We start from the raw sequence: 12461 nt of genomic DNA on the forward strand, positions 1-12461 counted from the left end.
AAAATATAAATTAAGCCATTGTAAAAGAATGTTTTACATCTATCAGTGGAAAGAATATTTTTGATGCAGAATGTAAACTTAAGCTCACAAGGTCCTGTTCCTGGTTCAACAACTTTGCCTGATTCCTCAGCATTACCAGTGGTCTTCAAACGTGAGCTACAGAACCAAGAGATTCAGGAAGGGGATAGTGTCACTTTGCACTGTGAACTCTCAAAACCTGAAGTTCCTGTGATTTGGAGGAAAGGGATACAGGTGATCCATTCTGGAGGAAAGTACCTCATCAGGCAGGTTGGCTCTACTGTTGAGCTGAAGATCACTGATGTCAAACCTGAAGATGCTGGAGACTATGTTTGTGATTGCGGAGACAGCATTACAGCAGCCAATGTCAAGGTTAATGGTAGGAGAAGAACAACTACTTGAATTTTTCCATTATTCTAATCCATCTTTGAACTGCATTGGCACATTTATCCCGTGTTTGTGAAGTATGAATGCTTCCACAGCTTATTATGAAGATAAATCTAAAGAAAGAAATATTATTGTCTCCTGTTGGTGTACTATAATGTTTGTTTGAACTGTTGCCTTCGGGTCTTACTTTTGTCTGGAAAATCTTTCATCTCTTGCATCTTATACCACTCTTTGCATTGGCAGCACTTCCAGCCATTTTCACACAAGCACTGAAGAACCAGGCTGCTGTTGAGGGAGAGAGCATCAGCTTCCAGTGTGAGCTCTCCAAAACAGACATTCCAGTTGAGTGGCGCAGGGGTGAAATTGGCCTATGCCCCTGTGCTAAATATGAATTAAAGCAAGATGGCCACCGTGCCCAACTGGTCATACATGACCTTGAACGTGAAGACTCTGGTGACTATATTTGTGACACTGGAGAACGCCAAAGCATTGCATATCTGGAAGTTAAGGGTAGGCTTGGATTGAACCATCTTTTTTTCCTGTATCTTTTGAAGCCGTTTCTTCATGATGATCTTGAAACACTTGTTTACTCACCTTTTGCAGCACTGCCAGTTCTTTTCAAATCATCTCTGAAAGATTTGGAAAGTGAGGCTGGGGAAAATGCAGTGTTTCGATGTGAACTTGACAAAGCTGGAGCCAAAGTTATCTGGAGGAAAGACAAGATTGTAATAGAAGCAAGCCACAAATTTCAGCTGAAGCAAGATGGGGCTGTTGCTGAGCTTATCATTTACAAGCTGCAAGGAGGAGACGCTGGAGAGTACTGCTGTGAAACAGAACATGATCGGACATCTGCCAAACTCACTGTGAAGGGTATGAATCACCTTGTAAAAGTCCTCATTCCTCCTAACTTTACCTGATCATCCTCCTTTGATGATCATGCATCTACTCAATACCATCCTAAGTATTATGCCATCATCCTCTCTTACTTGTACTTGATCCCAGAACACCTTCTATGTGCACATGGTTTTGCACTTTAAATTTTTGATTAAAACTTGCACAACCTTTCTCCAATGCACTCCCATTTCATTTTGCTAGATTATTTAAGTGCACAAGTTTCTTGGACTTGACATAACATTATAAATCTTACCCTTTGCACTTTAACATTTATTTTTATATCAGGGTTGCTATTTGTCATGACCTGCTGTGAATTATTGAAAAGCTTAGCTTAGAGTGGATGTTCAATTGATACTGTGGAAGTTTATCTATTTTTGATCTGTTGACTGCTTCTGACAAAATGAAACCTGATTTTGCTTTCAGAACCTGAAATCACGATCTTAACTGGCTTGAAGAGCTGCATTGTCAATGAAGGCGAGGACGTTCATTTCGAATGCCTTGTCTCTCATGACAATGCACTCATTGTTCAGTGGACGCTGCAAGACGTTCCACTACAGAACAATGAGATGAATGAAATCCGAATGGAAGGCAAAAGGCACACACTTACACTAAGAAGTGTCACCCAGAAAGACTCAGGCACCGTGTCCTTCCATGTGGGTGCACACACTTCTTTTGCTTGTCTTACAGTCAGAGGTAAAACTAAAGAATTTTGGGGATTTCTAAATAGTAGTTTGTTTTATTACCTTCATTTATTTCTCAGTGAGTTTCGAACACATGCACTGTTTAGTGCATGTGTTTAGTATTTGTTTGTATGATCATCCTATATCCATAAATTTTCAAAACATTCCACATATGTAATATAACTTGCATTTATTACTCTTTGATGCATGCTTTAACGCATCGTATTGCAAAAAAATGGCATGTGACCAGCCTCTTTATATACACCACAATGAAAGCACAACATTAAATGCATGTATGTTATCTGTTTTGCCTTGCCAAATATTTCTTGTCCATTGCTTGGTAGTATGTGGAGTTTTATTTGTTTGAATATTATATTTAGAAGGTGTTCCTTTTTTCTCATCAGTGATTCATTTTTATCTATGATAGAAGTATTGCAAAAAGTTTCACGATTTCTGATTCAAGCATTCCAAGGTTAGGCTTATCTTGTCCCTGGATGTGTTTAGAAACTACAAAGAAATTTGTTGCCATCTCATAATCTTCTAATATGCAGGTTTGGGCTTTGCGCATATCTTAGAATGTGTTCTGTGTATCGCTGTTTCCCGCCAGCCGTCCCTGTGCTGTCATTTGTGAGGGAGTTAACAAGCCAGGAAGTCACAGAGGGAAGCAGTGCCTCGTTATGTTGTGAAACTTCAATACCTGATGCCAGTGTGACCTGGAAGAAGGGTACTCAGGTCCTATCTGATGGAAAGATGTATTCCATAAAGAGGGATGGCTCAATCCAAACCCTGGAAATCCATAAACTATCAGTGGATGATGGTGGCGAGTACATATGTGAAGCAGGAGACAAACGAAGCAAAGCTACATTGACTGTCAAAGGTAACAATCTTGATTCTTCTTTAGAGATGGGCCTTCATTTTACATTGTTTCCCTGCAGAAGCAAAAGTACATATTAGTATTAACATTTCAATTAATGAATACATTGAGTAGCTTTTATGTTTTAGATTGTCACTAAGGCATGATCCACATAGTATGTAAAGCAAATATCTGTGAACTAAGAGCGCATGATGCTCTCCTCTGTTCTGGGAATTAACTGTAATGTCACAACAAAATCCCAAGCTTTTATTAAAAACTTCACTGTTTGGAGGACTAATACATCCTCTCACATTCGAAGTCATCTCTAGTAGATAGTCAGTAGTGGGATATTTACCTCTTTTGACTTTTTCGGAAGATCCTCAATAGTCCCTTTCATCACATTCCTTCCATTCATTCCCAGAATGTGTAAAAATCACAAGAAAATTAAAGGATGTGACTGTGATAACGGGCGAGGATGCTATCTTCCAGTGTGAGGTGTCTCATACAGGGGTTACAAATGTTGAGTGGTGGCTCGGCTCCAACCACCTTCAAAACAATGACTTGAATCAAATCAGCTGCCGAGGGAGGGAACACAGCCTAGTGCTGAAAATGGTCACACCTGATGACTCAGGTGATGTAGCCTTTGTGGTTGGCCCTGAGAAGAGCGTCGCCTACTTGTTGGTGCAGGAGAAACCCAAAGGTAAAAGACACATTATGGCTAACAGCGTTCATTGTTGGCAAGCAATCATTAGGTAGTAGCTTCACTCATTTTGCACAAATATACCAAAAGGCTTCCAGCTGCTTTTCCATTTGCTTTGGCCATTCTACAGCTACACTCCAAAATTGTGTTTTTTGAGAAAGAGATGTATTTTTCATACATTTTTGGTTCAGATGTAGTCTTTTCTCTAATTCCATAACTGTTAAAACAGAAGTTTCTCAATCAGTAACGCTCTTTTAATGTACCACAGTATATGTTCAATGGCTTCAAGTGTCTAAGTTTCAGTCTTCAGGCAGACATTATGATGTGACAGCACTTGGGTTTGGGTTTCTCCTGTCTAGTCGTATTCTTAGAGAAGCCTCTGGACTTAACGGCCAAAGAGGGTCAAACAGTCACACTGTCCTGCATGACTTCCGACCCTGAGGCCTCTGTCACCTGGTACAAAGATGAAGCGATGATAAAGGCAGGGGGGCGATATCTGCTTTACAAGGATAGAGCCGTCCATCAGCTCCGCATCCTTAGAGTGGAGGAAGGAGATGCAGGGTTGTATACATGCAAAACCAAAGATGCAGAAAGCTGTGCCACCCTTACTGTTAAAGGTAAACGGGTTTGTAGGCCTGTGACTTTTTTGTTTTCATTTTATCAACATGCCTGAAGATAAAGTGAACACAAATGGTTTTCAAGAAGACCCGTTCTGGTTTTCTTTTCTTTATAACTGCCTCTCTTGTGGAACAAAGAAGATTTTGATACCCTCACAGGTATCAGCAGCCGTTTAAAATCTGACATTTGCATTCTTTTAACTTCTTTTCTTATCCATCATCAGGTCAACCTGCATACTTCCGGAAGGAGTTAGACAACCAGAATGCAATAGAGGGAGATAGTATCACCTTGCGCTGTGAGCTTTCTAAGCCAGTTAAAAGTGTAGAGTGGAGAAAGGGTGGAGTGGTGCTCCAACCCAGTAAGAAATTTGAGATGAAAAAGGAAGGGTGTGTGCTGGAGCTCCACGTCCATGATCTGGAACCAGAGGACAATGGCTACTACACTTGTGATGCTGGAGACCAGTTGACCACAGCCTCGGTCACTGTGCAAGGTATCAAATAACATTGTTAAATCATTTGCAATCTGTATTTTAGTTTTTAGATTTTTCTTTTATTTAAAATCTGTATCTTTTTGTCATTACGTTTCATATTATGTTTTTGAAGTATCTTCAATGTATGAGTTTTTTTTTACACTGGTGATCCAAGGGTTTCTGTGTCTGGTCTCTGCAGAGGCTGAGGTTCTCGTAGTGTCGGGTATAAAGAATACAGATGTGTTTGTGGGCGAACAGGCAATTTTCTCCTGCCAACTCTCTCGCCGTGCCAAAGGCAGAGTTCAGTGGTGGCTAGACGGCACTCGTTTGGAGAACAGTACCTTCAGTGAAATAAGTGTGGGTGAAGACCATGTCCACACTCTCACCCTAAGGAACCTTTCTCCCAATGATTCGGGTACAGTCCTGTTCAAAACAGGTGGCCTGACGTCCTCTGCCAAGCTGTTAGTGAAAGGTACCAAATGCAGTGGTGCTTGGCAGTACAGAAATCTAAAGGCTTCAAATTTTGAATAACACTGGACTAATACTGTGTCCATGAATTTCCTAAATCTAAAAGTCAGTTACTCATTCTGTGAAGCATTTAGGTTGCCTTGACCTTTCTTTAAAAGTTACAGTTAGACCATAAATCTTGAATTGCGTCTTAATCTGTCCTTGAAGTACTTCAGTACTGTTTGTGTTCTTCAGACTTGTATACTCACATTACTGAATTACTTATCCATATTAATAATACTCTAAATCCAAAGTGTCTTTGCACAGACTACCCTGGAGAGGCCTTTGGTTAAGTGTTCAATAATGCAATCCTGACAGAACAGGATTTTATTTACTTTATTCTCTTTTAGGGTTACCCATGCCTAGAATTGAATCTTTTCGTTAGACCCTTTACTGTTATACAATAAGATGGGTTGAATAAAAAAAACAATTTAATGAAAACTCATGGATGCATGTAGTCCATGTGCCATGCATTTCTAACCTAAAAGTGGATTTGGCTGCAGTATCACAGCTTGCTAATTACTTACAAAATTGGCATACTAATTATTAAATTACCACACTGATTTTGAACTTGTATATGGAGCAGGTCTCAATGCAAAGATTTTTACTAATGGCCACAGTCAGGCCAGGGGTTCAGATTTTTACATGCTCAGAATTGTTTTTTACTGGCCCTTCCATGAAAAAAGCATGATATTCATAATAATTCTCAATTAATCATGCTAAAAATTTGCTGAGAAAAGTCCTAAATGAATAACTCAGATCATTTAAATTCACAAAAATCACAAAAAAAGTGTCTGTAGAAGTCAATATATTGTTTGTCTGTTTTTTGCATATTATTGGACATACAGCCTATCACTACTCCAGCTATCCATTTTACAGTTCCAATTCAGTTTGTTTCTTCCTGAGGTAAAAATTGATATATAAAAGTGAAAGCCCTGCCTAGTGGATGCTCCAAAGTATCTAAGTGAAATTGTGCTAGCAACCTTTTGCCCAATAATTCAAAGAATAAACAATAATGGTCTTGCATGTACTCTAAATCAGATAATTGTACACTCATCAGTGTTCACTGTTTGTTTGTGCTGCATGTACTTTTTCTATAAATTGGCCTTAGTTTGACTTGACACTGCAACTAGGCATGTGTTGGTTGTAATTGACCATGTCCTTGGTCAGTTTGGAGTAGAGAAGCAAAAGATGTTACACTTACCATGTACATTTCAATGTGAAAGAAAAAGAAACAGCTACAGCATTGACTTAGATGATGAGGTTGTAAAGGCTGTTGTTTTAAACTGAATAAAGTACCAGGCTTACAGAATATTTTAATCTACATTAAATACCAACCAAAACCTGAAAGAGGCTTGAGGTGAAGAAGTGCACTGGGGTCTTGTGAATATTACTTATCCCCACCACCAACCCTCTATAGATCCCAATGTGGAGGTGGTCAGTGCCATGGAGGACCAACATGTAGCAGAAAACCAGCCTGCAGAGTTCATCTGTCAGTACTCACGGCCAGTCAAGGCCGTATGGAAGCAAAACGGCATACCTGTGCAACCAGACGGTCGCAGGGTGATGGACTGGACTGGACTGTTGTGCGGTTGTACATTAGCTGTGTGGAGCCCCAGGATGGGGGGATGTACTCTTGTGAGGCAGAAGGAACCTCTGTTGTGGCACATCTCAGGGCGAAGAGAATCTGTGTGTCACCCATAACTCAAAGCTGGATCATCGAGACTCAGTATAAGACTCGCAAAGACTTTGAGAAATATCAAGTTGTAATTAGGGCTTACCACAAAGGGTTTTACTGGGATACTGTCCCCTGCTTTTTTAACTCCAAAAATTGCTGTTTTTAGCAACATCATCATTATCTGGCTGGCTATGCAGTAACCATTATGTGCTTTTATCACAGCTACCTTTGCTTCTTATGCTACTCAATGCTGGATGCTACATGCTAGTGAAATGTTGGAAAAAATTGTAATTGAGTGTGATTGTGCAGGATTCAGTAACTGTTTTAAGTTCAGAATTTGTTTTTAATTCAAGCCCAGTCAAAGTCATTGTTTACTACTTGTTTTGGTGTGTATAAAGACAGTGTTTTTTCAGGCATTGTCTCTCTCTTGCAGCTAAACCAATTGACATTCTTCAAGAGCTGAGTAACATGGAGACCATTAATGGCGGGGAAGCACTTTTTGAATGCTCCTTGTCTCGTCCTGAATCCAAAGACTGCCGGTGGTTAATCGACGGCAAGCCTGTAAAGGAGTCTGCAAACGTGGAGATTGTTTCCTTTGAGAGTGGCAGACGCCATCTTCTGCTTTTAAAGGACTTGCATCCTTGTGAAAACACAAGGATTACATTCCAAGCTGGAACTTCATCAACTACTGCTCTTCTGTCTGTCAAAGGTACATCAATTATGTAGTATTAGCATTCAATTTAGATAGATAGATCAGAATATGTCATTTAGATTATGTAAGTTATTACATCATATTTTATTAAAGAAAAATGATTGCTCTAGTTTTAAAGGTCATGACTATATTTTGAATAATAATGCAGTTAATTTTCTACCTTATATATGGTATAGCTTTATTTATTTATTTACTATTATGCTCTAGTTTCATGCTCCAGTTTTATAATATATTAAATATGTGGCTAAATGCATGAATTTAAATGTATTGAAATGTTATGGATTTGTTCTGTACAGCTTGGCAACTGGAGGTGGTCAAGCCTTTGGAAGACAAGACCACCATTGCAGGAGAACAAGTTGAGTTCACTTGTGTTTTGAATGAAGCTGTGACTGAGAGTGAAGTGACTTGGTATGCAAATGGTGTTGAGCTAAAATGTAATGACCAATGGGCCATGAGAGCCAGTGGCTCTTCCTACAGTCTAATTTTAAAGAAAGCCCAGGCTCTGCCCACACAGGAAATCACATTTGCAGCCCGGGATGCCTTATCAATGGCAAAACTCATCACAATATGTAAGGGTCCTTATCTGTGCCTCATTCATTATAATTTCTGCTATTATGCTTATTGTCTCATTTTTTTTTTAATTTTTATATCTGGTTATTTACAGCTGTGCCTGATCCCCCTGAAGACCCAGAGCTGGTTAGTAAAGGTCCAATGTTCGTCACCTTGTCTTGGTTCACGCCCATCAGTGATGGAGGAAGCCCAATCATTGGTTACCGTGTGGAAATGCGTCTAGTGGACAGTGTCCTCTGGCTGCCCTGCCATACAGAGCCAGTATGCAACACTGAATTTCTGGTTGAAAACCTCATACCAGGGGCAGGTTACAGGTTCAGAGTGGCAGCCATCAACCGTGCCGGTATTGGAGAGCCTGTTCAGCTGCCTCAAACTGTGACACTTGGTAAGTGGATACTTTGCTGAAATAACCAATTTGTTTAAAGCAACCTTATAGAGTACATTGTGAGTACATTGTTTTTTTTATCTAACCAAACTGCCTCCATGAATCCATATAGAAGACTTGCTATTCTGCCCTAGTTCAGGGTTCCTCACTCCTGGTCCTGGAGAGCTACTTTCTTGCAGAGTTTAGTTTCAACTGTGCTCCAACACACCTGGCTATAGCTTTAAAGTAAACACAAAAACCTTAATTACAGCTGGAACTAAACTCAGAAGGAAAGTGACTCTCTAGGACCAGGAGTGAAGAACTCTACCCTAGATGCTCCTGTAGAAGTAGAACACTAAAAACGATGCTCTAAACAAGTGCATTTTGTATTTGTTGTGATTTGTATTTGTTCTTGCTACATTTCTTCAACTCTTCTTTGAATGGACCTTGGATCTTCAGATGCACCAGTGACCATGACCAAAATGTTAAGCAGCTCTAAGATCCAGAAAGGAAAGATGGTTCGTTTGGAGTGTGAACTTTCTACAGAGAGCAAATCAGTCACATGGCTAAAGGACAACAGAGAGATAGAGTTTGGGGTCAAGTACCAAATGGTAGCAGAAGGAAAGAGCCATGTATTGCTTATAAAGGATTTCCAGTCTACAGATCAGGGTGTCTATTCTTGTGTAGCCTCAGAAGAGGCAAAGACTTCAATCAACCTCAAGCTCGAAGGTACTTTACTTTGCTTAACCTCACATCTAACTTACTACTGTTGTTTTTTTGTCAACCTCATATGTGGAAATAATTATTTGTGTATGTCTTGGTCATAGTGTTTGGAACTTTGCTACTTCATGATTTTCTTCATTACAGTCTCCAAATAACTTCTTCCTGTTTCTTTCTAACTTCTTCAGGTTACTGTCATATGCATGTCCATAAGACTGCAATGTCAAAATAATGTTTTCTGCAACAAGTACTAGATATTTGTAAATGTTACTACAACCATTACATTACATTTCAGTGTCTTTTCTTTTCATGTTTTTAGCCCCTCTGTTTTTCCCGTTTTTTTACTTCTCTTTATTGTTTCGATAAAATTTATTCAATTTTTTGTATTATTCACAATTTACCTAGTTTAATTGCAGTAAAATTGCTGTTGCAAAGATAGATTGTTGATATATTTAATATAATTTTTACAACATAAAAATGTTATCTTATGCATGAGTAAGACTGATTTATGATGGCTCCCTGATTACAGATGACACAACACTTTCTCAGGATGTGGGCAGCCAACCCAAACTGCCTCCTGAGGCTGCTTCTGAGGGAGATTTACATGCTCTATGGGATGCAGTGGCCAAGAAGAGGAGAATGAGTCGGGAACCCACATTAGATTCAATTTCAGAGTTGCCAGAAGAAGATGGAAAAGAAAAAGCCCAGAGCAAAGAAGGAAAAGTACCTGAAAAGGAAGTGAGACCTGTTGAATCAACTCCCAAGATCACAGGGGAGCCTAATCTCTATACAAGTTCTGATGAGGAATCTCTCAGTGGGACAACAAGCTTGGTGTCATACCTAATGAAAAGCAGCAAGTCCTCTATGACTGTGGAAAGTCACACTGAGACTATTGCCTCCAAGAAACTGTATGAGCACTTCCAGATGACAGAGCAATCTGTTACAAAGACATCTGTGGAGCCCCTCATGGAAGCTCAGGAAGGGGATGAGTTGCAAGAGGCTGCTGTCAAGATTCAGGCAGCCTTCAAAGGTTATAAAGCCAGGAAGGACATGCGACCAGTCTTCAAAGAAGTATTTAAGGATCAGACTAAGGAGCCCAATGGGACAATTCATCTCGAGTGTATTGTGGAGGGTAAGCCGGATAAAGTTCGCTGGCTGAAAGATGGTGAACCCTTAACAGATGGCAAGCACCACCATATAGACATCTATAATGATGGCACCTGCTCTCTAGTAGTGACAGCTGCCACAACCAAAGACACAGGTGTATATACTTGTGAGGTAACCAATAAGTTTGGTGTTTCCACCCATAGTGGCAAAGTCACTGTAGGGTCCCTGCGGGAATGTTCTGGGCGACGCCCACTCACTCTGGGCTACAGTGCTGATAGCGAAGCTGAGAGCTCCTCAGGGAGTGAGATGGATGAGACTTTACGGCAAGCAAGTAAACGATTACGGCGACTTCTTCGTACTCATCTCCCTCCCGATGTGGAAGAGGAACCTTATGTTAGTGTAGATGAAGGAGATTTACCGCCACCGGACTTACAGTCTTACCGGGAAGATGATCAGTATATCTACATCCGTTTTGATAATCGTGCAGAAGCTCAAGTAGCTTCCCAGCGCTTCCAGGAAATGTTTACTTATCAAGGAGTGCCAATCGAAACGGCCATCATAGCAGTGGTAGGTGCTAAAGTAGAGCTGCGTATCACAAAGATGGGTCTCTCCCAAGATGGCTCCCAAACCCCAACTCAGGACCGACCGATGCCTGCTTTCATGACAGGAGGCCCTGGTATGACGCTTCTTCCATGTGGTTCTACTATAAATGTTTTTGCTGCTGTTGTTTGGTTCTTCGTAAAGTTGCATGATTCAGTGCTGGATTTTGTTTGTCATTATAGGGCAGCACTTTTGAAATGTAAGAAAAATGTTGCGACTTGCTTGTTTTGGATCTTAAAGTGATGGCATGTCATGTTTTCGCCTGGTTCAGCATTTCTCCTCAAAAAAATTGCCATGTTCTGTTCTTTTCGGTTTTGTTTGTTCTTCCCTGTTCTCTTAATCGCCTACCAACCTTCCAGCGGCCCCCGTCTTCATGACGGAGCTCCGTAGCCAAGATGTTCCTGATGGGTTTCCAGTCAGTTTTGACTGTGTAATTGTTGGCAACCCCCCTCCCACTGTGAGATGGTTCAAGGATGGAAAGATGTTGGAGGAAAACGACCACTACATGATCAATGAAGACCAGGAAGGCCATAACCAGCTGATCATCACAGCTGTGCTGCCCACAGACATGGGCGTGTACCGATGCATGGCTGAAAATGACAGTGGCATCGCCTCCAGCAAGGCTGAGCTGAGGGTGGACAGTGAGTACACTGTTAAAAGAAAGTGTTAATCAAAACCCAAAACTCACAAATGTAGACAAAAAAGCAAAATGGTGTTCCAGATTAAAACATTTTAACAAAGATGGCACTTTCTTTTACCGGTGCATCTGTGAAGTGTAAGAATGTGACTGCATGTGTTTTATCATTGTTGTTGTTAAAAATGCACACATTCTCAACATACTTAAGATGAATGCTCTTGATATTTATATGTATTTTGATATTCAAAACTAATTACAGATCCTTTCATCTGTTTTCTTAATTTTTGTTGATTTATTGTTTGAATATTGAGTGTTAGTAAATGATGACAATTTTTATTTTTGGATGTTTATTTTATACTATTCTTAAAGACTCAAGATTTCAAGACTCATGTTGTTTGATTGATTCAGTCTTGTGTATTTTTAAAGTGTCTTGCAGCTCAGACTATGACACAGCAGCCGATGCCACAGAGACATCTTCCTATGTCAGTGCTAAAGGTTATGTGTCTAGGTAAGATTCAATCATTTCATTTAAAGTGATTTTTATGACGTTTTTATGTCAGTACTACAAGGATAAAATAGATTTTGCTCAGATAAAATAAAATATCATGCTAGTTCTAAATTGGCATCTGCTTGTGTTTGGATTGCACTTTTAGCTCAGAGCACAGGGACACAGAGGCTTTTGAGTCGGTGGCAGAGGACGAGCAGCTTCCTCAAGTTGTGGATGAGTTACATGATTTATTCCTCAGTCCCGGAGCACCCATTGCCAAAATGAGTGTCAGGGTCAAAGGTCAGCTATGTTTTTTTTTCCATGAATGCAAATTATGTTTCATTTCAGATTCTATTTCATCTGTATTCTGATTAATTATGCACTACTTATTCCAAGTGTTTCCTTTTTTGCATCTGCACCTGTTGTATCTATTCAACTCTAGTTGCTCTAACCATAATGA

The 12461-nt window shown here is 40.1% G+C and overlaps 1 protein-coding gene across 1 annotated transcript in view; it reads left to right on the plus strand.

Annotated features, from left to right (window-relative positions):
• Positions 1-12461, plus strand: part of LOC306863328 (obscurin-like) — a 52206-nt gene that overhangs the window by 26189 nt on the left and 13556 nt on the right. Inside the window, exons 42-58 of the mRNA XM_079406588.1 lie at positions 131-397; positions 649-915; positions 1009-1275; positions 1723-1992; positions 2587-2856; positions 3254-3532; positions 3892-4149; positions 4374-4640; positions 4819-5091; positions 7238-7513; positions 7813-8085; positions 8181-8471; positions 8910-9179; positions 9700-10953; positions 11237-11518; positions 11941-12022; positions 12168-12301. Of these exons, the coding sequence (XP_079262714.1) occupies positions 131-397; positions 649-915; positions 1009-1275; positions 1723-1992; positions 2587-2856; positions 3254-3532; positions 3892-4149; positions 4374-4640; positions 4819-5091; positions 7238-7513; positions 7813-8085; positions 8181-8471; positions 8910-9179; positions 9700-10953; positions 11237-11518; positions 11941-12022; positions 12168-12301 (5280 nt within the window). The remainder of the gene's footprint in view (positions 1-130; positions 398-648; positions 916-1008; positions 1276-1722; positions 1993-2586; positions 2857-3253; positions 3533-3891; positions 4150-4373; positions 4641-4818; positions 5092-7237; positions 7514-7812; positions 8086-8180; positions 8472-8909; positions 9180-9699; positions 10954-11236; positions 11519-11940; positions 12023-12167; positions 12302-12461) is intronic.

Source organism: Barbus barbus, assembly GCF_936440315.1.
Source record: "Barbus barbus genome assembly, chromosome: 44".
NCBI lineage: Eukaryota > Metazoa > Chordata > Actinopteri > Cypriniformes > Cyprinidae > Barbus > Barbus barbus.